The sequence below is a fragment of the Globicephala melas genome, chromosome 18 (genome assembly GCF_963455315.2).
Source record: "Globicephala melas chromosome 18, mGloMel1.2, whole genome shotgun sequence".
Classification (NCBI taxonomy): Eukaryota; Metazoa; Chordata; class Mammalia; order Artiodactyla; family Delphinidae; genus Globicephala; species Globicephala melas.
In genome coordinates this window covers 3,394,103-3,421,189 of record NC_083331.1, presented here as the reverse complement: position 1 = coordinate 3,421,189, position 27,087 = coordinate 3,394,103, and the positions used below count along the sequence as shown (strand labels likewise).

The following is a 27,087-nucleotide window of genomic DNA, read 5'->3' as shown; positions in this document are numbered from 1 at the left end:
TGTGAAGAACATTAATATCTGCGAACTATTTATATAGAAAGTATTATGATTTAAAACCTAACTGAGCTAACTTTCTTATAAAGCAATCCACTATTCCCAAATCCTTAAACATCAGGGGTTGGTTTCTATAAAACACTTATTTTATTCCATAGCAAACACAAGCACTGTATTAAAAATTGCTTCTTGTCTAGGTAAGCGTATGACTTGTGAAAAAAAATTTTGCAGCACTGTATTGTGCCCATGAACCATCCAAAGAAAGTTACTATCAAATGGACCGCAAATCTCAAAACACATGGTCCTCAGAACTTGGAATGAGAAACATGAAAAAATGGTCAGTAACATGAAGCTTTCTCAACATGCCCTCAGGGTTTAATGTGAGCAATGTAGTTTTGGAGTTTTCAGGTACCGTTTTAAGGGCAAAAATATCATAGATAACTTCTCCAACCCTCAATGGAGACAGATGTTCCTTGGCAGGCAAATGAATTATAAGCATTAAGTGAGCATTTCGGGCGTATGTGCGTGTGTGTGTACGTGTGTGTGCGCGCGTGTGCGCACGCAGACATTTACACAGAATGGAGGAAGGAGATTGGTAAAGACATCAGAAGGAATCTCCCATGATGTTTTCTTTGGCCTTGGAGTTTCCCAACTTCATAACATTGACAATACTGAGCTTATAAACATGGTTGACCCATGTCAAGACCTCCATACAGAGAATAACTCTGTATATACGTGCACACACGCTCCCTCCTGTCCTTAAAATTATTTCTCCTGCAACATCTAAGGAAACATAGTGAACAAAACTTTACTGAAATCCTAGTGGCAGCTGTCCAGCAAAACAGTAACACTGAGAGAAGTCAACGTTTCTGTTTGCCCTTCTGCCATAGTCATTGATGAGGTAATTCAATTTATTCTGATCTATCAATCCTAGAATGATTAATGATTTGTAAAGGTAACATGAAACATTAACAGGAGGCAGTTGTAACAGATGGAATACTGGGGAAGTAAGTGTGACACTACTCAGCCTATATAGCCTTACTGTTTTCAAATAAAGAGCTCTTTTTAAATTGTCAGAGCTTGGTAACACATTTCATATGCTAGACAATACTTTTGAAACCTCCACTCTTTACAGGAGCAGAAATAAAGGAGTCATTTTTTGATTGGATAACTTAAGGAATATTCCTTTATATAACTGCATCAGCCAGAAGGGTCCCGGAAACAATGTAACGCTCTCACCTGCCCCTTTAAAAGCCTTCCTCTCTGCAGCTAACTCACCTCCAGGGGCCTGGCTTTTCTCGGCACCTCAGGTATCATCCGCATCGTTTCTGGAAAGGCACACACATGGCTGGTAGACCTTCTGCCCTTCGCACGTGCCTCCCCCATGCCTGGATGCCCTCCCGATGTGAGCCACTACTCACCTCCAACCCAGCTCACTGGTCATCTACCGTCAGCTTCACCCACACCCACTCTGCCGCTGGCCTGCCCTCCAGAGCCATGACCCACGCCCAGCCCCGGAGCATCACTCTTGACAGTCGGGGGCTGACGTGCTTCCCTAGCACAGACCAGCGCAGGCTTGGAAACGGTGCTCCAGCCTCCTTACTGTCATGTATCTCAGTGCTGCTGAAGCGTAAGGTCAAGGTCAGACTGGGTCAGACCACACAAGTTTCCTCCAAGGAAAAGAATCTAGAGCAGGTGCTTCCACCCTGGGGTGTAGGAGAAAGGTATCAGAGCTTATATGTACATGTACCTCCAAGAAGTTCGCTTTAACAACCTTTATTGAATGCCCCAAGACCCTCTGTAACACAGCTGAAGGAGAAGCGCCCTAACAGTGGGGGTCAGGGGATGCTGTGGACTGAACTGTGTCCCCTAAAAATCCCTATGTCGAAGCCCTAACCCCACCCGCATCCCCCGTGACTGTATTGGAGATGGCGCCTTTGGGAGGTGATTAAGTTGAGATGGGGTCATGAGGGTGGGGCCCTCATGATGGCATTAGTGCCCTCACAGGAAGGGACACCACACAGCTTGGTCTCTCTCTCTCTCTCTCTCTCTCTCTCTCCTCACCACGTGAGAAGGTGGTGGTATACAAGACAGGAAGAGGGTCCTCACCAGAACTTGACCATGCTGGCACCCTCCATCTTGCACTTCCAGCCTCTAGAACTGTGAGAAAATGCATCTCTGCTGTTTAAACCCCCAGGCTATGGTATTTTGTCCTGGCAGCTAAAGGGACTAAGGGAGTAACAAAGGTGCCCTCCCCTGGCCGTTCTCTCAGCTTATTACTGCACGTTTCGGTGTCTGCATCCAGCTAGGCGCGCTTGTCAACTAGACTAACTCTCCCAAAAAGAACAAGTGGCTTCAGAAACATGCAATGGACTTCCCCGGTGGCGCAGTGGATATGAATCCAGCTGCCAATGCAGGGGACACGAGTTCGAGCCCTGGGCCGGGAAGATCCCACATGCCGCGGAGCAACTAAGCCCGTGCGCCACAACTACTGAGCCTGTGCTCTAGAGCCCCTGTGCCACAACTACTGAGCCCATGAGCCACAGCTACTGAAGCCTGCGCACCTTAGAGCCCGTGCTCCGCAACAAGAAGCCCGCGCACCACAACAAAGAGTAGCCGTTGCTCACTGCAACTAGAGAAAGCCTGCCCGCAGCAAAGAAGACCTAACGCAGCAGCCAAAAAAAAAAAGAACCACGCAATGAAGCAAACCGCGTTTTGAAAATAATAAACGAATGACAAGCAAATAAACAGTACAACTGGCACCTTTAGGAAATAAAAGCTCTTCAAAATCATTTTTCCAGGTTAAATGTTAGGATAATTTAATTAAATCTGATAAATCAGCCGAAAATATTCAAAAGTCAAGAAAGTTACCAACAATGTGGATTGACATCCGTAATTCTTAACTGAGAATCTTGGTAAATACGTATTGGGTCTTCAGATAATGACAGTAATACATATAGACAGATAGTTAAATAGACATATTCCAGGTTCATGGTAAAAAGTTTGACGGATGGGACATGTGATCAAAAAAATCTGGAGACCACTGATGTGGCTGTAGAGCTTGTGTGACAGAGCGAGGCCCTCTCCCCAGCTGTCAGCTCGTCTCAGGCAGGTCTGAAAGCCCCAGCCAGCCACACCTCTCCAGGAGCCTACGGAGGACAAATACTGAAGATACAGAGAATAATCGCTCTGAAGGACCAACCACAACATCCCAAACTCAACCCCAAATCCTTTCCTAACTACATCTAATTAAAAACATAGGTAAGGGTATCTAAAAGCCTACAGTTTGAGTTGTGAAGAGCTGGCGTTCATTTAGGAGAAAAGGGCAGATCAGCATTTAGATGGTCAAAGCCAACCTCATGGATTTCAGGAAATTTCTTTGTAAAACCTCCCTCCCTCCCAACAATGGTCAGACCTCCCCTTTTGTTCTCACGAGGCATTGTCCCTCTTGAAAGGGCTGCTGATTAGCATTTCTGAGTAAGCTTCTGCTGTCTGTTGAGTGACTCAGCCAGAAGTAGCAGAATGAACACTTAGACGCTACTTTCTAGATAACTACACAAAAGCTCACATGACTGAACTCTGACTGCAGAATTTTCTGCAGCCCACGGTTCTACTTTTTCAACTTCGACACAACTACATCGGACGTTTGCAAACAGACCCTACTGTTGCCAGCTAAGGGGATGCTGCCTTCCCATCTGATCGGCACCGTGGATATGTGAAGATACTGGTCCAGTCTCCCCTGACCACCACCCCTTCAAACACACATCTGTCCCCAGTAAGGACCCAACATCGCCCAAAGCATCCAACAGAAAGACGAGAGTTGAGCATTTAGTTCCTACTGTCCCAGATACTTCTGGTTTTTAGTGTATTTTTACTTTGAGATAAGTTGATGCTCACAGAAGAGTCGCAAACATAGTAGAGAGTTGCCATAAACCTTCACCCAGGCCCCCCACAAAGTCAGTATCTCCTATCACCTTAGAAACATGATCAAAACTAATTTAATGACATTGGCACAATACTACCCCAACTACAGAGTTCAAAATTCACCAGTGTTACAGATATACAATGGAATACTACTCAGCCATGAAAAAGAACAAAATAATGCCATTTGCAGCAACACAGTTGCAAGTACACACTATCATACTAAGTGAAGTCAGTCAGAAAGGGAAAGACAAATATGATATCACTCATATGTGGAATCTAAAATAAGACACAAACGAACTTATCTACGAAACAGAAGCAGACTCACAGACATAGAGAACAGACTTGTGGTTGCCAAGGGGCGGGGTGGAGGGCTGGATTGGGAGTTTGGGATCAGCAGATGCAAACTATTACGTAGAGAATGGATAAACAACAAGGTCCTACTGTATATAGCACAGGGAACTATATTCAATAACCATCATGGAAAAGAATATGAAAAAGAATGTATGTATGTGTATAACTGAGTCACTGTGCTGGACAGCAGAAATTAACACAACACTGTAAATCAACTATACTTCAATTTAAAAAATAAGTTCAGTGTTTCCTCCAATGTACCTTTTCTGTGCCAAGATCTGATTTAGAACTGATACTGCGTGTAGCTGTCACATCGCCCTAGTCGTCTCCAATTCTGGTTAATTTTAACGTGTGTTTTTCACAAATCCTGATGCTTAATTCTTTTTATCAGTAAGAGTCAGAAGCGCTCAAGTTCACAGAAGACAGACAGTAAGAGTTCAACAGAATCTGGGACTAGGGGAGGGGAAAATAAGTGACTGACTAGAACTCAAACCCAACACCTTTGCCTGTTTTTATAAATGGGAATGGCACAGACATTTCTTTAGTCAAATTCAAAATCTGCACCAGATCTACCCATACAAGGGTCAACTCGATAAAGCAATTCACCCGTCCAAGTCGGTTCTCCTAGACATTTGCTGTTTCCTTAGAAACATCAAATACAAAAGCGGCCCAAGGCTGACACGCTTCTGTTTCTAAAAATACTACATTTCAAGAAAGCTCAAGCACGTCATAGTTACCTGAAATAAACAGCGCCAAAGGCCCCCGATTTGAGTGCTTTTATCTGCAAAATGCCTCCGAAGCCTTGTCCAGTGGTGCAAACCTAGTAAGTGTTCTAATTACAAGCATCTTCTGCGGCCTTACTTGCTACTGGCACGTATAAAAGTAAGGATTCTTGATGTGCTGTGACATTCATGTTCAGGAAATATAGGCTAGGAGTGCTTGGTTTGGAGATTAACCAAGTCTATGCCTTGAAATTAAAAACAGCTAACGCTAGCTATGTGAAGAGATTATATGTTGATTAGCTTGACTGTAGTATTTTGCTCTGTGTATGAAACCATCACGTTGTATGCCTTAAGAACATACAAGTTTTATTCAAAATATAAACAGATCAAGAAAAAACAGCATAAATGGAAGAAAATCTTGAGGCCGTTTTAAAGTAGGCGAATGGAATGCTTTCAACATCATCAACTATTCTTGATAAGGATTTTATATACCTTTACCTTTGCCAAACTTAACAAGGATGACTGTCTCACGTGAGATCTATAAACCTTGGTTTTTAACACAACGATCTGTACGTGAATCAAAAGGAAGTTACGATTGTTACCGGTATCTTGGTATGGTTTCTCTGTTAAACTGTAAGCACCTTAAGTGGGATGACCAGATCCTACCTAAATTCTGCGGCTTTAGCCGTTTAGAGAGAATCGCTCGTCCTCGCAGCCCTCCATGATCTTAGATCTGGTACCATATACAAACATTTACCACCGCTATTCGGGTACAAACTGCTTTTGAAGATGATTTTGTTCTCTTCACTCCGTAAAAGAAAAACCTCCTCTTAGGCATCAGGACCCCACCCTAATATTATGAAACTGTGATGCTCCCACCCTAATATTATGAAACCATGATGCTTAAACCTACCACCCAGTGCTCAATTCTCCTCTCTATAAAGGCAAAATTCTACTCCAAACTTATCCTGACAAAATCAGCAAACTATTCACATGAAGCAATTTTCTCTTAAGGCAAAGCAGCTTTAAGCAATGCAATAGCTTGACAAAGCTCGAGTTATTGCTTTAATGAAGATTTTCGCCATCTTTAACTCCCACCTGAAATGAATGACTCATTCACATCTGAGTGTCTGTAAACATTCCTAACTTGCTTTGAAGGCCTCATTTCAAATACTGGAGAAAACCGTTTGACAGCCTTGAAACTCACTGTTTTAAATGGCACGCTCGATAGTCACATAAAAAGACTGCACGTGCCTGATCTAGATGACATAAATATTGCCCATTCCTTTGACCAGGAAATCATTTCAAGGTATTTTCCGGAAGAAAAATTGTGTAACTTGAAACTTTTAAATTTACATACACAAAATTAATTATTCGCCACCAGGTTCCACTAGATAGCAAGCTTTCTATAAGCTTTTAATACTTAACTTAAAATGCTTAAAGGGAAATGGTATCGTTCATATGAAACGTCCAGAACGGGAAAATCTTCAGAGATAGAAAGTGGATCAGTGGTTGCTTCAGGCCGGGGAGGAGGGGATGGGGAGATGTCAGCTAAGGGGCACAGAGTTTCCTCTGGAAGCTATAAAATGTACAACCAGCACCACAACTTCAGAACAACCTTGAATACAGTAAAAGCCGCTGGACTGTATCCTTTAGACGGGTGAATTATATGGTATGTGAATTATTTCTCAATAAAGCTGTTAAATTTTAAAGGAGATGTGATTATACACTTGAGAAAAAAGGAATCTTGTCAAGTAGACATATATACAATCTTTCATGTGTAGATGTAATAATTACACTGTAAAATCTAGTCATTGCTGGATGATTGAAGACAGTTACTGTCTTCACAGTTAAGGTCCTAGAAGATCAATGCCTAGGAGAAAAAGACCATGTTCTATTTCTCTATGATTTTGATAATCCAAATTCATTGGCTTCAATAATGGAAAACTTCAACATACCACAGCTTCAGATCAAATGCTGGTGTTACCTGCAGCGTCAAGAACAAGGTTTAGAGAGACATCCATTGACACGGCACGAACCCTTCCAGAATTTCAAGGAATTGCTTGGAATTTGAGTCACCATGTCTGGCATTCCCCTGGGGCTGCCAAAGCCAGTTAACCCTGGCAGTGACCTTCTCACTCCCACTCACCTGGCGGGGAGCTTCCTTCTTGGATGGACACACCAGTCCAAACGTTAACCCCGGACCGTCCATCGCTGCCCTGAATGGTACCATGCTGCCCCTCGCCAACCTCCCCGAACGCACAACCACCACATCCCGCCTTGGCAAACTCCAACCCCTTCCGTGAAGTCAAAACACCAGTTGCCCATGAAGGCAGTCACATAGCAACTGCCCCACCATCATGAGCTTCCAAGCCAGAGATGGCCTCGGGTGGGGAAGGTAAGTGCGAGAGCTCGGTTCCAGGGACGGCCAGCCTACGGAGGTGCAGGGCATCGGATACACCAGACACCCCCACTCCATGGACCAGCGTGACCCCATCTGTCCCACGTGGTCCCTTCTTTTCAAAAGCCTCAGTTTAGATGCAAGCTATCTGGGATCAACACTCCATACGCCCCAGCTTCCGGGAAAAACCATTAATGTTTTCCCAAGAAAAACTATATTAAGAAAAATAACTCCTTTATCAACTCCCTTTAATGAAAATACTCCTTTGAGTAGCTTTATCAACTTTCAACAAACAGCCATGACGAAGACAAAAGGCCTTATTTTTTTAAAAAAATCAGTATTTTATAAAACGATTTCAGCAATATTCAAGTGCTGAAACAATATTGTTCAACATTTTGTAAAATCCTTAAACTATATGCCAAGAAGCTTTAAAATCGATTCTTTAATGAACTACGAGTCACATCACCATTAGTAATTCCTAATTAAATATACAGTGGAGGTAAAGTGAGTATTGGAAGACCATTTTCTAGAACAGCCGGCACCATACTTTAATTTCTTAGAGCCTATTCAGTAGACTCTGAAACCTATGCTCACAGTATAAGCCATGAACTCAAACTGTATGCATTGTAAGATTTAACATATTTAACTAATTCAACTATACACTCACATACAAGGCTTTAAATGGAATGGTTTGTGTCTACCTACTTTCTTCCTAGCCGACCCACGGTATACTCCCACTTAGCCCTCCCCCACCCCCAAAAGAGTACAAATGAAACTGTATAACAGGCAGCCGCTGGAAATCTCTTTGATTAATAATAAAAATCAGTTTCAAAAGTCAATGTGAGTCTTCAGATATAGAGAACAAACTTATGGTTACCAAAAGGGAGGGGTGAGGGGAGGGATAAATTAGCAGTGTTTTATACACTACTATATATAAAACAGATCCAACAAGGACCTACTGTACAGCACAGGGAACTATATTCAATATCTTGTAATAACCTATAATGGAAAAGAGTCTGAAAAAGGATTTATGTATATATGTGTGTATAACCGAATCACTTTGCTGTACACCAGAAACTAACACAACATTGTACATAAACTACACTCCAATAAAAAATAAATTTAAAAAATTTTAAAGTCAATGTGCGTCTTAATTACAGAACAGGTTGTGAGGCCTCGCTACCAAGGCTTTTAAAAAGCTTCACCTTCCATGGGAACTAGAGAATTCGGACAAAAAACAAAGACCCCTATTTCATTCTCCCAGCTTTAAGCATGCATAAATGGATACCGAAATTAATAGGAACTAAGCAAAAGTACTACTTGAAAATATCTTAAGGTCACACATGAGAAAGTCTAAGGAAATGGAACTATAATGTCAGTGCCGGATTGCAGATGGTTTAAGTGTATTTCACAGAGTTGTGTATCCATCACCCCAATGAAACCCCGTGTACATTACAGTCATTCCTCTTTTCCCAACCTACTCTCAGCCCTAGAAGCCACTAATCTTATGTCTCCGTAGATTTGCCTCCTCTGGGTATTTCATATAAATACAATCATACAGGAGGCCTATTACTGGCTTCTCCTAGCATAGTGTGTTCAAAGTTCATTCATGTTGTAGAAGTGCATTCTTTTTTGTGGCCAAATGATACTCCACTGTACGGATGTACCACGGTTTATTCACTCACTTGTCAGTCGACAGACATTTGGACGGTTTCCACTTTTACCTACCATCATAATGCTGCTAGGGACTTCTATACCAGTTTCTGTGTGGACATACGTCTTCATTTCTCTTGGGTATATACACCTCGAATTTCTGGATCATATGTAACTTCACATTTAACCTTTTAAGAAACAAACTGTTTTCCGAAGCAGCTACACCATTTTTCATTCCCATCAGCAATGCAGGACGGTTCCCATTTCTGCACATCCTCGCCAGCACCTGCTACTGTCTTTCTGATTAGAGCTATCCTAGTGGGTGAAGCGGGAACTAGTGCTTGAGGCTCTGTATCTTAAACCAAGCCCACTCAGCCTTGAATTCGGTCTCAGCTATTCTTCCAAGCTACACGCTTAAGTATTAAATAGGCCCCAACGGTCATCCTTAAAACCCAAAACAGAGCCATCCAGGATCATCTAACACTCTTTTAATAAATGAAAGCGTCACTTCTGCATAGTATATGCACCATTATTTTATCCCAAATCCTATCAAGCTACAATAATGTCCAACAGCCGGGCCTTTCTGAAGAAAGATGTCAGGCTAAGCTCAAGTGCCACGGCTGCAGAGGAACACTTAACACATAACAAAGCTTAACACATAACAAAGGAGCCCTGGCCTGGGATTCAGGTTTGTCAATAATCCGTATGTAACCTGACCAATCACTTACCTTCTCCACACCTGAGCATGGTGTTCTGAGCCACGCACAGAACTACATCCTCTGAAGTCACTCCCAGAGATAAAGCTGTCTAAGCCTGAAAGTTTAATGAAATTTGCAAACATGCTAACTCACATGCCTAAAAGATCTAGCTTGGCACAGCAGAAAGACTTTGGGTTTAGTAGTCAGGCAGGCTAGGTTCTATTTCCAGCTATGCCATTTAGTAGCTAAATGGCCATATTTAACATCCTTCTCTGTCAGTCTCCTCGTGTGAAGGTAAGACTGCCTTCTTCAAGGGGTTCTGAGGTTTTATAAAGCCAGTGCAGCTAAAGTACCCAAGAGAGTGGCCCGCAAAAAGCAGACGTTTACATGTTAGCGTCCATCCATCTTCCCGCTAACTCTGGGCAAAGTTTCCCAGCAAATAAAGCCCTCTTAACAAATGTCCTGGGCATTGAGAGCTGAATGCGAGTCCTTGTGACCTGAGGGATTCCAGTATAAAGCGCTTCTCCACATTACAGTCGGTAACTTGTTAAGGAGAGCTATCGGTTGGCTTAAAACAGGGCTGGGGAATTCTTGGAAGGGCACTCAGGGATGAAGAGACGAGAAACCTCATTTTTGCCAGGGACGGAAGCCTAAAAACGTCCTCCGGGCTCACAGCCAGCCTGAGCACAGAACCAACGCAAAGGAGAGAAAGGTACGAGCTATATTCCCATGACCCGATTGGAAACGCGGGTGTAGACTGCCAGGCTTGAGGGGGAGGGGAGCGGAGGGGGCTGGCGACAGCAGAGAGGGGCGGGGGGCTGGCCAGGTGCGTGGAAAAGCCCAGGAGAGGAAGCCGAGCCACATCCCAGCTGTGAATTAACCGCTTCCTGCGACTCTCGGCTGGCTGCCGCCTCCTACCTGATCCGGTTGTCACGGAATCTGTTGAGATGCGGTTGGTTGAGGTAAATGGTGCGGGCTGGTGCGTCCAGCTGGTCCCCAACAGACGTGGCCCGGGACATCTCATCATCTGCCTTCTTGTAGCCCGAAGAAGAACGAACAGGTCCTGCGGAGAAGAGGCGCGGTCAGAAAGCAGAACACAAAGAAGTCACGCCCGGCACAGGCAGCAGCACGGGCGGGCGGGCGGGGACCAGCTGGAAAGGATGCTCCGGGCGACGCGCCGCAGCTGTACCTCGGCGGCCCCTGGAGACGCGCGCAGCTTGTCGGCCCCGCCCCGCCCGCGCTGGTCCCCAGCGCTGAGGAGCCCCTCCCGGGGGTGGGAACCTCGGCCCTCCCGCCCCTCGCCCCGCCCTCCCTCCCCTCCCCACTCGCCGGCCAGCCGGGCCTGGGCGCGGGGAGCGCAGTCCGCGCAGGGGTGGCGAGGGGCGCACCCCTGCAGGTAGGACCACGTGGGCCGAGCGGATGCAGGGAGCAGAGGCCAGAGCCTCCCCTCCCCGGGGCGAGCTCCCCCTCCAGGCCCAGGGAGTGAATTCCCGAGCTAGGCTTTCCCGGCTTCCTTGCGCTGAGGAACGGAGAGACACATTAAGGGGGTGTGCCCTGCATTCGGCCGCCAGAGAGGACGGTGGAAGACACCTCTGTGCTCCAGAATGAAATTCCAGACCCTCCGTGCAGAGGGCTGGTCTCCTGGTTTCTGGAACGAACCAGCAGCTTTTCTCCCCCGACGCGCCTGGCGACCTGAGAGCAGAATCCCGCCCATCCCCGCTCGCGGGCGCGACATGAGCCTTCATCCAGGGCTTCTGTGGTTAAGACCCAAGCCAGCCTATCTCCTTAAGATGCGATTTCAGTCCTAGAGCCGAGCCGAGCCTCTCTTGGGCTAAAGCTCCCCATAACCTTCACTTGAGGAGGGGTCGGCAGGGACAACGATGACACACCCAATATGTCTGCCCAGGTGCACACCCCTCCACACACACACCCCTCCAAATACAAGACAGGGTCCCTCACTGCACGGGGCCACCCACCTCGCGATTTGACCTTGGGGTGGGGGCGGGGCCCTGACCTCAAGGCCCACAGAAAAATAAGTGCCCTACAGATGACAGAGTCTTCTCTGCTTTTCCTTAAATTGCATCTGCCCTAATACCTGCCGCACTTTCCACCTATGAAAGAAACAGGTGTCGCATATCACTTAGGAAACGGGCATCTCACTTCAGTAAACAGCCACTTCACAGCTACAAAGCACATTCAGAAACATTTTGAAAGAGACAGCTTTGGCTGTGGAAGTATGTCATCTTTTTTAAAGTGGTTAGAATCCTATTATAATCCTCATCCTAAGAAGAGGACACCCAAATATCAAACTGGGTATTGAGAGCTGCTGTGCTGTCGTGAGATGTGCTCACAGCCGGGTCCCTGGTCGCAGAGCAGGCGCAAGTCTCAGTACACGACCCGAGCCTCAGACCCTGTCCTCCGGCCTCCGCTCTCCGGGGTCCCTCTGCTCCGCCTCTGCTTATCCACAGGGGCAGCAGAGGGCAGCAGGTCCTTGGAGACTGGCTGGCCCGGGAGCCGCCGGAGTAGGCTGGTTTTGAAGCATTTGCTGATTTAAGGCCGACAGGGGCTAGTTTGTAAGCCAGCCTGAATCGAAGTGCTGCTTTCCGCTCTGCTCCCTCATCCCACTTCGCTCTCCTCCACGGCTTTATCATCGTTACCTGGCACTATTTATTTATGGTCTGTCTTCCCAAGTCCAAGAGCAAAAGCTCCAGGGCAGCAGAGACATGTTCTGTTCAATGCAGTGACCTTAGCGCCCAGAAGATGCCTGGTACACGGCGGGCACTCATATTCGCTGGCTGAATAAGTCCCTTTTACTTCAGTCTAATAAAAGGTCGATTTGAATCCTCCAGGCAGGGATGCAGTGACCTGCCCCGAGGGCTCAGACCCGTGACCCTACTGTGGACAAAACGGTTCACTGCCAGGTGGTCTTTGCTCGGTGGCTCTCAACTCTGCACATCATCACCGAGAAAGCACTCAAAATTTACTAGTTCCTGGGCCCAACCTTGACCAATTCTGACGCTTTTCTTTTCAAAGCTCCTCAAGGGACACAAACGGGCAGTCATAACTGAGAATCCCTTGTAAGAGGCAGCCGAGAACACAAGCAAAAAAGAGCTGGCTCCTGCTCTCAAAAACGTTAACCAGGGCTTCCCTGGTGGCGCAGTGGTTGAGAGTCCGCCTGCCGATGCAGGGGACACGGGTTCGTGCCCCGGTCCGGGAAGATCCCGCATGCCGCGGAGCGGCTGGGCCCGTGAGCCATGGACGCTGAGCCTGCGCGTTCAGAGCCTGTGCTCCGCGATGGGAGAGGTCACGACAGTGAGAGGCCCGCGTACCGCAAAAAAAAAAAAAAAGAAAAGGAAACAAGTTTGCCCAAACAAGAATTTCAATGTAGGATAATAAATATTAGGGTGAAAAAATTATTGATACAAACAATTAGTGATAACAGAACTAAGTGAGATATGTCCCAAGTACGTGGCATGCACCAGGCCAGCTCGTCTTCCTATACGACAGTAGGGCCAAATCTGGAACTTTATTTTAAGTAGAAATACAGTCTCCCTCACCCCACCCCCAAGACTCAGATAACTTTCTTCTGCCTCAGTGGCCTCATCTTGACCCAATCCTCCTTTGGAGAAAAACGTTAATATTTTCAAAATAACACAATTTGTTGAAAATGTCTTGCCTAAGGAAAATACTGTACCGTATATAGCAAAGCACTTTGTGACTAAGGTTTCAAATTCAGACTCATGAGACGAATCCTGAGTTAACACGCTTTGAAAATACCACCGTACAAATCAGAGTGTGTTTACAACTCCCCCACGTACATACACCTGGTGTCAGCAGACAGAGGCAAGTCAGGAAGCATCTACTGAGAAAGAAGCCGAGGTAAAAGGAAAGAGGAGACACAGATGAGCACAGTGCAACAGACGGAACAGCTGACGGCCAAGACCTGGGGGCAAGGCTTTTGTCTATTTCCGGGCTCCACCCCGTCATCCTGAGTAACGCCCAGCACACAGGAGGCGGCCTGTAAGCACATGTCAACTGGATACACAAAGGGCTCATGTAGTGTGTGCCTTCTGAAGAGGCCCACCCCGCCCAGCCCCGGAGCCAAGGACTGCTCCCTGGTCTGGTAACCTGACCCCTCTCCTCCCCACTCGCTTGGGACAGGGAGCCCGGCAGGCAGGTCTGTGTCTTGCAATCCCCTTCATCCTTCCCACCAGGGACAGTTACTTGGTCCACGTCGGGCCACTAAGGGTCTGCCTTCCGGAAACTTTGACGTGGGACCCGGGGAGATGATCTGTTTTTCTGTTAAGCTGTCTTCTGCCAACTTGATTATTAGACCAGCTGAAGAACCTCGAAGGGTAGAAGGAAAATTTTTCTGCCCTTTTCACTTGCAAAGGAGTTTTACTATCTCACAGAAGAAGTTCTTGGAAAGGAAATATTCTAGTCTTCCTAAGTCAGAAACCTATGAAAGTGAGAAGCCTTTGGGCAGCACCTCTAACCAGCTCCGTGGAAAGAGTCAGACCTCGGACATTGTCTCAGAATAAAGAATTTGGTTGGTCTTAGCCCTGGCTTCCTGGGGGAGTGGCCTCTGGCCTCTTGGAATTTCCCAAGTAATAGGAGTGTCTATGGGCCCTTCTGAGCAACCTGCATTTATGCCAATGAGGTGACTCACAGTGGACCGTGGACAGTCTTAGAATGGGGGCTGACCTGCCAGAAAAACCAGGCGACTGCAGAGTTGGGGGTTGAGCCAGTTGACATCAGCCTGACCTCCTGACTGGGGGTGCGGGAGGGAGACACGGGGACTGGAGACTTATATACAGGAATCCCATAAAAATGCGGGACCCTAAGTGTCCACTGACAGACGAATGGATAAAGAAGATGTGGCACATATATACAATGGAATATTACGCAGCCATAAAAAGAAACGAAACTGAGTTATTTGTAGTGAGGTGGATGGACCTAGAGACTGTCATACAGGGTGAAGTAAGTCAGAAAGAGAAAAACAAATACCGTATGCTAACACATATATATGGAATCTAAAAAAAAAAGGTTCTGAAGAACCTAGGGGCAGGACAAGGATAAAGACACAGACATAGAGAATGGACTTGAGGATATGGGGAGGGGGAAGGGTAAACTGGGTCGAAGGGAGAGAGTGGCATGGACATATATACACTACCAAATGTAAAACAGACAGCTAGTGGGAAGCAGCCGCATGGCACAGAGATATCGGCTCGGTGCTTTGTGACCACCTAGAGGGGTGGGAAGGGGGGGTGGGAGGGAGGGAGACGCAAGAGCGAAGAGATATGGGAACCTATGTATATGTATAACTGATTCACTTTGTTATAAAGCAGAAACTAACACACCATTGTAAAGCAACTATACTCCAATAAAGATGTTAAAAAAAAAAAAAAAGAGGCGGCCAGAAAATTGCAGCTTCTAACACATCCTGAGCTAAAGAGAGGGGGAGGGGTCAGGACACACAGGAAGGAAGAGCTTTCATGGGAAGGCGGAGGAAACATTTGGAAAACAAAGGTCACCCTGTTAGGCAGGAAAGTGTCTCAGGTAGAAAGTTCTCTCTGGTGAAAGTTCAACATGTGGACAAGTAATAACACCCATGTAATGAAACTCCAACAAAACTATGGACACCAAAGCTCAGGTGACATGTCCTGAGGAAGCTTCCCACCGAGAGCCTGCCAAACCTCGCTCTGTCTCTTTGGGCTGGTCCTGATTTGTACCCTTTCTGATAAAACTATAATCGTAAGTATAGCACTCTTTCCTGAGCACTGTAAGTTATTCTAGTTATTACTGAAACTACAGGGTCAGTGGGAGCCCTGAATTTGTAGCCAGTTGCTCAGAAGTGCAGGTGGTCCGGGGACCCCAGACCTTGCAGCTGGGGTCTGAATGAGGACAGACTTAGAGAATTGTGTCCTTAACCTGTGAAGTTTGACTAACTCTGGGTAGTTAGTATTAGAATCGCCCTGCAGACATCACTGAATTCTAGGATGACGGAGTCAAAGGGAAACTGTTAACAATCACAAAAGTGTATTAGGTCCAAGGAGAGCTGGGTGAGAAGCCAGATGTGCAGACACTTGAACCCGATTCCCCTTCCACTGGAACCAGCTGCCTATGAGCTCAGGCCACCTGAGCCTTGGTTTCTTCATCCGCAAAACAAGTCAATTACAGAAGTCAAGGGTTGGCAAACTTTTTCTGCGAAGGGTCAGGTAGTAAATATTTTAGGCTTTGGGCCACATGTGGCCTCAGTCTCATTTTTTTTTTTTAAACACAAAAGTCTTAAATGTAAAAACCATTCCAGCCCCCAGCCCCGCAGGCCAGATTTCACTGACCCCTCATTTAAACCAAGTTCTTTTACAGTTAAACTGACTATATCCCAACACCCTCCTCAAGGGGAAATTAGACTAAAGATCCCACATGTCGCGGAGCAACTAAGCCCATGCGCCACAACTACTGAGCCTGCGCTCTAGGGCCCGATGCCACAACTAATGAAGCCTGCGCGCCTAGAGCCCGTGCTCCACAACAAGAGAAGCCACCGCAATGAGAAGCCCACGCACTGCAACGAAGAGTAGCCTATAAGAATGGCTATGGGGCTTCCCTGGTGGCACAGTGGTTGAGAATCCGCCTGCCGGTGCAGGGGACACGGGTTCGAGCCCTGGTCCGGGAGGATCCCACATGCCGCGGAGCGACTGGGCCCGTGGGCCACAGCTACTGAGGCTGTGCTCTAGAGCCCACAAGCCATAACTACTGAGCCCGCGTGCCACAACTACTGGATCCCGTGCGCCTGGTGCCTGTGCTCTACAACAAGAGAAGCCACCGAAACAACAAAGAGTAGCCCCCCCCCGCCCCCCGCCGCAACTGGAGAAAGCCAAAGAGCAGCAACGAAGACCCAACGCAGCCAAAAACAATAGATAAATGTAAAAAAAAAGAATGGCTGTGATTTGGATGTGCAGAGAAAGCACGAAGCCTTCCAGGAATGGTACCACGGGAGCAGAGACACAGGCCAGTGATGCGTTATTCACAACCTGGCCGGCTCCAGCTGGCGGGTGAAAGGTGAGCCACGGTCTTCTGAAGCCTAGTTTCCAGTAAGTACAGTAATGCAAACTGGGCTGTTCCTGGAAACCCATTTTATACCTTAGATATGTTGAAATCCATCACGTAGATTACGTGAAGACAAATGTGCTTTTAAGGAAATACGTTTAATAGACAAAACTAAACACAAAGAAGAAAAGCTATGCTTCAGATATTCAATTCAGAGGATTTTTCTATATGGGCTGGATTGGCTAAGGCTTAAAATACAAGCCCAGTGAATTTTCTGGAGCAAGTCCCTCTGTTGCTGGGATGGATATTCTCCATCACTCCTGGGACCTCAAAACTGGGCTCAGGTTAGGGACACAGACTTTAAAATCCCATCGCCGATTCAACATGCACAAATGCGGTCTCTGAACAGTTCATCCTAGGAGAGGGGCAGTGTGAAGTTGGAGTTGGCCTGTTCTAAGCAGTTTGAAGACCCACAAGACTGGGCAAAGGCACACACGTTCGCTGCACGTGGTCTCACAGCCCGCCCACCTCTCCGGCATCCTTGGTGACCCATCTCTCCCTTGGTCTTGAAGCTCCCCCCATAGCAGCCTCTCCCCACTCCTCAACTCTGTTCCCGCCAGAGCCCTGGTACCTGCTTTTCCTTCCACCCAGAATTCTCTTCCTCTAGGCCTGGTTTATGCCAACTTCCTCCCATGGCACTGCCTGGCAACCATCCCTACCGCAGGCCCTGCTGCGTTCTTCCCTGGCGCCGTGTCCTTTCTTTCACTGCACTTAGGAGATTGGTTTGCTCGTCCTCTGTCTTCCAACATTAGCTGTAAGCTCCATGAGCACGGGGCCCACGTTCATCTTAACCACCTGCACTCCCCACTGAAGGGACCCAGAAGGTGCGCCGTAAGTGTATCCAACACACAGAGTGGACACGGCCACAGAACTTCACATCCTGTCTTACGTGGACGGAGAAAAACGCTGTAGGTTGAATTCAAGGAGTTACAAGTTGGACCCTAAGGTACCACCCAAAAGAGAATCGGGGGGAAAAGGGGGAGTACCCGGCTTTGTTTAGAAGTTAATCCAACTTGGTAATTTCAAAAATTCCTGTAAGTGGTGTTAAGTCCCTCTTGAGGAAAGACGCTTTGCCTCCCAGAATTTCTTCCTCTTCTTTCCTTCAGGTGGCGCTGGGGAAACGGGGGGCAGGGAAGAGCCGGGGTCCTTGGACACGGATGCCTCCTGCCTCCTCTGATCCACACCCTCAGGGGCTACAGTCCATGATGGGTCTGGCTTGGCTTCATCAGGGGGCATTCGTGTCCCCAGCTGGCTCCCCCTCACCTGGGCTCCCTCTGCGCAAACCACAGAGCCCACCGTCCTCTGCCTCCGGGCTGCCTGCGTCAGCCATCCACCTGCAGCCCCGCAGGACCTGCCGGCTGGAAGAGCCAGCGGCTTTCAAGTCAGCTCCAGACCACTTTGAATGTACAGGTGGGCAATGCAAGAAAACAAAACGATTACCCCTCAGTTTTATCCGCATGTATCCCACACACCTCGGCTCTCTGATTGGGCAAACTTTCCCCAGGAGAGAAAAATTAAGATGTCTCTTGTCAGATGATTCTCCTCTCCCAACCCCTCCCCTGTCTACCCGCTAAGGATCAAAAACAGAGGCGAGCTTTTTAATGTCCTGCCCTGACATCATCCTTCTGGATGCCATACAACACTTTAAAGACCCCCTGAGCTCTCTCTTCAGTGTAGAAAACGCTGAGTCAAGCCCCCTGCAATGTCTGTTGTAAATATGACAAAAGGGAGAGAAAAACTGATCTGCAAAGTCTCCTCAGAAACAAAAGCCTAGCTTGCCTATTCCTGCCTGTTCTGAAAGGTACCTTGATGTTTCTAATCCTTCCCAGGGCGGAGGAGGGTCTGAGTGCCTTGAAGTCAGATGCCACATACAAGAGAAAGGCACGCGTGTGTGCGTCAGCCACCATCCCGTGTCATGTGCAGACCAGCCTGTTAGGGTCCTATGACCCGTGGTGACAAGCAAACATAACGCTTTTCTTCCATCAACGATCTTAACCTCCAAAAGCAGGCGCAGATTTGAACAAACCAGCACGGAGGCGAAGTCATCCATCTTCACTCCCAGCTCCTCAGGTACACAAGATGCTCTCCCAGTGCGACGGCTCTTCCCGACTCTCATGTTGAAGCGACATTTTGTGTATCACGTTTCTTCTCAGACAGAGACGTGAGAAAGTTTCAAATACGGAAAATCATTAACAAGGTAGCACAATGCCAAGGAGACGCAGATGGAGGAACCTGGATCTCCAGCCCCTCCACCAATGCGGTGTCACCAGGTCAGCCGAGCTTTTCAGGTCACAGGGTCATCGTTATGATAAAAAGCACCACTATCTTCTGCTGAGCCCTGTCTAAGCATTTCATCTGTATCAACCCTTATCATTGCTGTAACCATCACTGGATGAGCACGCTCACCTGGTAGAAAAAACTGGGGCGAAGAGTAACTCAGCAATGAGTTCAGTATCTACAAGATGAGTTTCTTTGCAGTTCAACACAGGCAGCCGCTAGGCCTCTCTTCACTTGCATAACACGTCCCCGTCCCTCAGACGTCCTCGGAAGCAGCCACTTTCAGACCCACCCGCAGCAGGAAGCGAGGCCCCTCCTACACACACCTGCAGGCCCCAGACCTCAGCCAGCTCTCCCGTCAGCTCAGGGTCTACATACACACGCATTCTGCCCTGGTGTCAAGCAGACCCCTGACACCAGGAAATTGGTTCCAGCCACAGACGCGGGACAGCCGACACAGAAGGGCCCAGCACACTTGCCCTGCTCTCACACGGGTGAGTCACGCTCGCTGGCAGGGATGCAGGTTTCATTTCCATGCTTAGTGCGTGCTGGCATGTTAGCTGGCCTAAGTAACGTTCAAAAGAAAGACTTTTACTTTCTGTTTTGAATTTTACCATCACCTTCTAAGAATAAATCGGTTTCGAAAAACAATGCTATTAAGCAGAAGTTTCAAAGTCAAAAGCCGATGAGCTAAACAATCATGGGGACTTCCCTGTTAGTGCAGTGGTTAAGAATCCACCGGCCAATGCAGGGGACGCGGGTTCGAGCCCTGGTCCGGGAAGATCCCACATGCTGCGGAGCAACAAAGTCTGTGTGCCACAACTACTGAGCCTGAGAGCCTGAGCTCTAGGGCCCACAAGCCACAACTACTGAGCCCGCGAGCCACAACCACTGAAGCCCGCGTGCCTAGAGCCCATGCTCTGCAACAAGAGAAGCCACCGCAATGAGAAGCCCGCGCACCATGACGAAGGGTAGCCCACGCTCGCCGCAACGAGAGAAAGCCCGCGTGCAGCAACGAAGACCCAACGCAACCAAATTAATTAATTAAATTTTTTAAAAAGGCAGTATGTGCACTTTAAAAAATAAACTTAATCATGTTTTATAGGAAGATAGAAAAGAAATAAAGCCAACCCCCCAAAAAAGAATTCCTTGAGGGAAACGGAAGATGGAACCACCTGAAAGGCGCAGCTCGTCACCAACAGAGCCTCACTCTAGGTAACATAGTTCCTAATTCCGTCTCCCGCCCCCATCGCGACGGGTGCACACAGCTGTCAAGCAGCCACTCCCTGAGGTTGAAACTTCAGCCTTACGGTAGACGCAAAGCTGCGCTCTGCGGCACCCACACCTGATGCTGACACTGTTAATGCAGCTACTACACCACATGTTACAATGAACTCAAGCCTGTCTAATCCAAAGGCATAATCCTACCTCCAAACCTCAGAAGAATCTCTTAATCTTCCTGACCTCAAACACTGATATGCTCTCCTGCGAGGTATTAGACTTAACAAAGACTCTCTAATTTTACAAGCACAAGTTTTTTGTTTTTTTTTTTGCGGTACGCGGGCCTCTCACTGCTGTGGCCTCTCCCGTTGCGGAGCGCAGGCTCAGCGGCCATGGCTCACGGGCCCAGCCGCTCCGCGGCACGTGGGATCTTCCCAGACCGGGGCACGAACCCGCGTCCCCTGCATCGGCAGGCGGACTCTCAACCACTGCGCCACCAGGGAAGCCCAGCACAACTTTTTTAATTAATTCTGTGAACTTATATGGTGATAGTTGTCAAATGAAAAGGTTCCAACACCGCAAGAAGACTTATTAAACATCTAAGTATCAGCTACTATAATTCCTCAACGCATGCACAACCCTCTTTTTGTCAAAAGTCATTTCTCCCAAGAATTTCTCTGTATTTACTTACTCAATATTCCAACCAGGAACCCCTCTGCTCAGTGCACTGATAAGCATCAACTCTGAGTCTCAGATTCCAAGGGGCATCCCTGTGCCCACTCTTCCCTCCAGCCATACCGCTCCTGTACCTCAGAAGTCTAAATTAAGTCCCATATTTTCCTTGCACACAAAAACAATCTACTGGTATATTGTACTAACGGACCCGACGAACTCTTCTTTCCCTACAGTGGAGTCACGGTTCATGGTGAAAATATTTACCAGGTGTTTAAGGTTGCCCCCAAATCTGTATCATGGTGAGGCACTGCACCATAAAAAACCCCTGTCAATTACCCAAAGAGGTAAAAACTTCCTGGCTAGAGTACTGGTAAGTAAGAGTTATGAATTGCCTGCAGCCCAAAGATTATTCCATGATAGCTCTCCCAAGTGCATTATAACAGGTATTGTTGTAATAAGGAAGAAACTTTGTATACTGTTACAAGTTCATCACTAAAGGGATGTTGCCTATAAGCTTAAATTACACATAACAGCCCATCTCTGGGACCCCTGCCCCCCTCCCCAGCTAAAGAGCATTAAGCTAAAACACCCTTGTTTGGCTCACAGGGAACATCCTGACCAGGCCCACCTGTGAATGATTGCAGGAGGGAGAAATCAACACATCCCCTCCAGAGACTGATGGGAACAAGGAAATGTTTTGATTTTACTCCCTCCCCTTTTAGTATCAAAGAAGACTGCTTTTTATTTTTTTTAACATCTTTATTGGAGTATAATTGCTTTACAATCGTGTTACTTTCTGCTGTATAACAAAGTGAATCAGCTATACATATACATATATCCCCATATCCCCTCCCTCTTGCATCTCCCTCCCACCCTCCCTATCCCACCCCTCTAGGTGGTCACAAAGCACCGAGCTGATCTCCCTGTGCTATGCGACTGCTTCCCACTAGCTATCTATTTTACGTTTGGTAGTGTATATATGTCCATGCCACTCTCTCACTTCGTCCCAGCTTATCCTTCCCTCTCCCCATGTCCTCAAGTCCATTCTCTACATCTGCATCTTTATTCCTGTCCTGCCCCTAGGTTCTTCAGAACCTTTTTTTTTTTAGATTCCATATCTATGTGTTAGCATACGGTACTTGTCTTTCTCTTTCTGACTTACTTCACTCTGTATGACAGACTCTAGGTCCATCCACCTCACTACAAATAACTCAGTTTCGTTCCTTTTTATGGCTGAGTAATATTCCATTGTATATATGTGCCACATCTTCTTCATCCATTCATCTGTCGATGGACACTTAGTTGAAGAAGCCTAAATTCTGACTCAGGCAAGATGGTTTTCTGGGACCCGAGTCCACCATCCTCTCCGTCTAGCAGCTTTGCAAATAAAGTCGCTCTTCCTTGCCCGACACCCTGTCCCTCAATTTGTTTCCCTGTTGGGCAGTGAGCAGAGCCAACAGGAGCTTGGACTTTGTTACATTGTAAACTTTCAACACTTTACTTTTACTGCAATCTGGGTGTGCAGGTAGAAACCTTTAATGGTAAGAGCAATGCAGATCAGACAACAACCAGGGTCTAACGCTGTGCTGTCCACCTCGGTAGCCACTGGCCACACGTGACGACTGGGCACTTGAAACATGGCTGGTCAGAAGAGAGATACACACAAGTGTAAAACACACACCGGATTTTAAAGACTTGGTATTCAAGAAAAGAATGTAAGATGTCTCCATTTTTATAATGATTGTGTTGAGATTACATGTGGGATATACTGAGTCAAGGGAAGTATACAATTAAAGTACAAATACGCTCACATTCCTACTGGACAGCGCCGGGTTAGCAGTTATGATCGATAATTATCTTACTCTGTCTGCTTCTTACCTCTCAGTATCTCCCGCAGCCCTTCCCACCCTTCAGTTAAACCTGCAGCTTGTATCGAAAGAAGGAGAAGTAATTTCGATTCCAGCTGAAGGAAAATTTAATAGGGAAGACGATTTGTACCTAAAATCACCACATCCTAATGCTAAGTACTAACACTTCACCCAGCTCTAACTTAGCCCGCTGGCAAACTGCCTATCCAGCTGCAATTTGGGGATAAAAATGCCCGTAGAGAAATTCAAGCTCATGGAAGAAAGAGTTGCACTAAAATCCAAAGAGTTTCCTTGTAAGAGAACTTTAGTCCTGCCTTAGAAGTGAGCATATATTTGTTTATCCCTGTTTCTAATAAGACTAACTAGATACAGCTCTACCTCAGATTAGAGACAAGGGGAGGAAAAAAATGGCTACAGTAAAGGCACACTAGTCACTGGTCAGAAGTGACAGCTCATCCCAGGGAAGGGCACAGAAACACACACACACGTTGACCAAGCACAGCAACCTCTGAGAACGTAAGTTAGAGGCAGTGCACTGTCCTCATGCCCAGACACAAAGACAGCCCTAAGGAAGCACAAGATAGCCACTCATGATCAGTTACCATTGTGTCATTAGGAAAAATTTGAATAACACTTTCCTAGGGGCCCTGATGCTTTGTGCAAAAGTTTTTAATTCAAAAGTTGCCTATTATGTTTTGGTAAATTAACAGTTAATGTATCAGAGCTGCCTTTTTAAGCAAGCTTAAATTCTTAATTTAGTATCTATTGATCAAGCTAACAAAGATCTTTGCTCTTTTAAATATTTGAGATCTTTCTGAAAATATAAGATGTATACGACAGCATACAGTAGTGTATCTTAAACACATCTGTGCCTATAAATGCTTTTATAGCAAGTGAATTACTTCCACACACTTAATACAAACTTAAATAGGATATCAATCTTTAATAGCGCATTTTTCAAGCATACTACATTGGTATTCGATTTACACAAAAATATCATAACCAAGTGGACCTAAAAACCAGTCCTAAGTTTATAAAAAGAGAAAAAGCCCCGAAACAGAATTGACTTATTTTAGTGAAGAAAAAAAAAAATCAGGATGATGCTCTATGTCACCTGTAGAACATAACATCCTCTTGCTGTACTTTTAGCCCTTGATGGTGGGAGATGCCAGCAGTCATGTACTTTTCCTCTCCCCATGTCACAGCTGTCTCTTGTGTGACTAACAGTAGAGCTAGGTTGCAAACTTCCACTAAGTTCTCCAATTAAAACTCATGGACTTCCTCAAGTTCAGGAAGATGTATTTGCTTACAGAAAAGGATCTCTCTTCCCCTTCTCTCCGCCTTGCAAACTCTACATTGAGATTTTGAAAACTGAACCCAGCATGACACCTGAGTTTTTGGTATGGGGTGACTTTCCACGGCTGTAATAACAACCCAAGTTAGAGGATATTTAATCAGCTGGCTCCCTCAGACCATGCCACAGCGAGCCCAGAAAGTCTGAGCTAATTAAGACCAAAAAAAAAAAAGCACACATCAATGACCAAGGAAATATACAGTAAAATGAGATTATCCTATCTCACAAACTGACAGTTTAAAATACACCAGTTGAGATCTGTCTCTGACCGTGAGGTTTACAAGGAGGTCCAAATAAGTGTCCTTTCACTGTAACAATTAGAAAACTGGAATCTAGGAAACTTTTTTTTTTTTGCGTTACGCGGGCCTCTCCCGTTGCGGAGCACAAGCTCCGGACGCACAGGCTCAGCAGCCATGGCTCACGGGACCAGCCGCTCCGCGGCATGTGGGATCTTCGCGGACCGGGGCACGAGCCCGTGTCCCCTGTATCGACAGGCGGACTCTCAACCACTGCGCCACCAGGGAAGCCCTAGGAAACTACTTTTTTTCTGATATCAAACAACAGGCAGTGTAGGAAAGTAACTTGAGAGAAGAGAAACAAACAAGGTGAGCCCAACGATCATACCTTTCTACTTGAAAACAATTTCTGGGCAAAAGTGCAATGAAGGGGGAACCCAGACAAAAGCCTGGCAGTCTCACCAAACTGAGGAGACAGACATCTCAGGGTGATGAGGCCAAAATGCTGAGAATTTACAGAGCGGGAACTGAGGAGGGTGGGACTATGCAAAACAGACCCTCTAGAAATTTGCATACGGTCACCTCGACTCTTTGGCTAAATTCCAATTTGCACATATGCGTGGCAAAATTCATCAGGGGAAGAATAATGACCAAGGAACTGCCAGAGAAAAGATTTCCAGAGTTCACACGAAGCCAGAAGATTGTTAAGAGTTCCTAGGAGCCAGAGATGACAGACCGTGTTGACTACATTGGAGCTAAAATAGATCCATAAAAACTTAAAGGGCTTCCCTGGTGGCGCAGTGGTTGGGAGTCCGCCTGCCGATGCAGGGGACGCGGGTTCGTGCCCCGGTCCGGGAAGATCCCACATGCCGCGGAGCGGCTGGGCCCGTGGGCCGTGGCCGCTGGGCCTGCGCGTCCGGAGCCTGTGCTCCGCAGCGGGAGAGGCCACAGCAGTGAGAGGCCCGCGTACCGCAAAAAAACAAAAACAGTGAAACAAGAAAGTATGTAGCAATTTGAACATCATTATAAGGCAACTTGACACAGCTGGCTCTTCAAGAACTCTCCACCCAACAAAAGAACACACAGTGGGCCATTCAACAAGAGAAACCACAGTTGTACTCTACTAGTCTCAACTCATTCAAAAGGACTGAAATTATGTAAAACGTGTTCTCTGACCACAATTAAAAATCCATAATGAAAAGCTCTTTGGAAATTTTTGAAATATTTGAAAATTAAACACACTTCTAAACTGTAGGGTAAAAGAAGAAATTAAAAGGAAAATTAGGAAGTATTTCAAACTGAATAAAGATAAAGTAACGCTCGAGTTTGGAGCAGGGGGGAGGCAAGGCAGCAGTCTGAGAAGAAGACACATTAAAATAGTCAAACCAGATCCTGCCCTCATTCATGTCAGGGCTGTGTAGGTAAAACGTAAGCGAGATACACGAAAACACACTGTGTTGTGTTACAAGCGCCACAGGAGTTATGAAGAGTGCCTTCAGAAAAGGCAAAGCTTGTCCTTCCGTGAGTGGGTCGTGGTCATGAGGGGAGGATGGCGGGCGGGGACACGCGGACAAGGGAGGGAAGGGACAGAGGAGGCAGTGCTGCGAGGAGAAGGCAAGGGAAACCCAAGTACCAGGAATACCATCCGGACACTGGAGCACGTAGTGTGCTCTATATTCACATTCTCTTTTGTTTACAGTAATTCCGGGAGTTTGGCATTAACTTCACTCCATACGCAGGAATCTTACAAGTTGGTTGACTTGTGCAAGTTCACAATAATGGCTGCAGTGGGCGGAAGGTCAGAATCCAGGCTCCTTGTCACCGCCAGCTAACCCTAACGCTAACCGAACGGTCATCACTGGGTTCCCATCCCCAGGCTGCCCACATCCACAACCTTGTCCCATCAAGTTCACTCCATCTCCCAGTAACCCACCAGGCATCCTTATGCTTTTGCTTCAACTCTGCCCGAAAGCTTCTCCCCACACCCTGCCATTCTCTACGTGAATCTTACTCATTACGTGAGACCGAGGAGTCCTCCCCTAGAACCTTTCCTGCGACCTCTTTAGAATTTACATCCTCTCTCTTCTATGGTCTCTCCTGGATAAGCACAGTAAGAGTTTATACCGGTACGTGAAGATGTACATTTCAGCTAAAAATTATTTTTTAAATCAATACTGAAGTCAGCATACATCAATTCAGTCGATAAAACCAGCGCCCACTTTGTACCCAGAACAGCACTTAAGGCAGAGGTGAATGAGACAGTCCCTGCCCTTCACAGATCCGGGAAAACACTAAGTCCCTGTAAATCAACAGGGCAGTTCTCAGAGAGGGGAAAGCAAGGGCAGGAATGACACTGCAGCTCGGGACGTGAACAGTGGGTGCGACACCATGAACTGCAAGGGAAAGGATGGTGTTTGGTTGTCAGTGGTTGAAGGGAATGCAGAGGGAGGAAAGGATGAATGAGATGAGAGGGGTTTTGCTGGGTTTAAGACATTTCAAGTTTGCGGTGGCTGTGAACGCTTCAAGGGGAAACGCTCAGTATACATTTGGGCATTTGTACACAGAGGCTGAAGCCAGGTCTGGCTGGAGATTAAGGAACCATC

General features: G+C 46.8%; 1 protein-coding gene across 2 annotated transcripts in view; it reads right to left on the bottom strand.

Moving 5' to 3' along the window:
* Positions 1 to 27,087, bottom strand: part of LOC115866786 (phospholipid-transporting ATPase IB) — a 529,444-nt gene that overhangs the window by 430,852 nt on the left and 71,505 nt on the right. For both annotated transcript variants that reach the window (XM_060287727.1, XM_060287726.1), the window contains exon 2: positions 10,662 to 10,806. In XM_060287727.1, the coding sequence (XP_060143710.1) occupies positions 10,662 to 10,806 (145 nt within the window). The remainder of the gene's footprint in view (positions 1 to 10,661; positions 10,807 to 27,087) is intronic.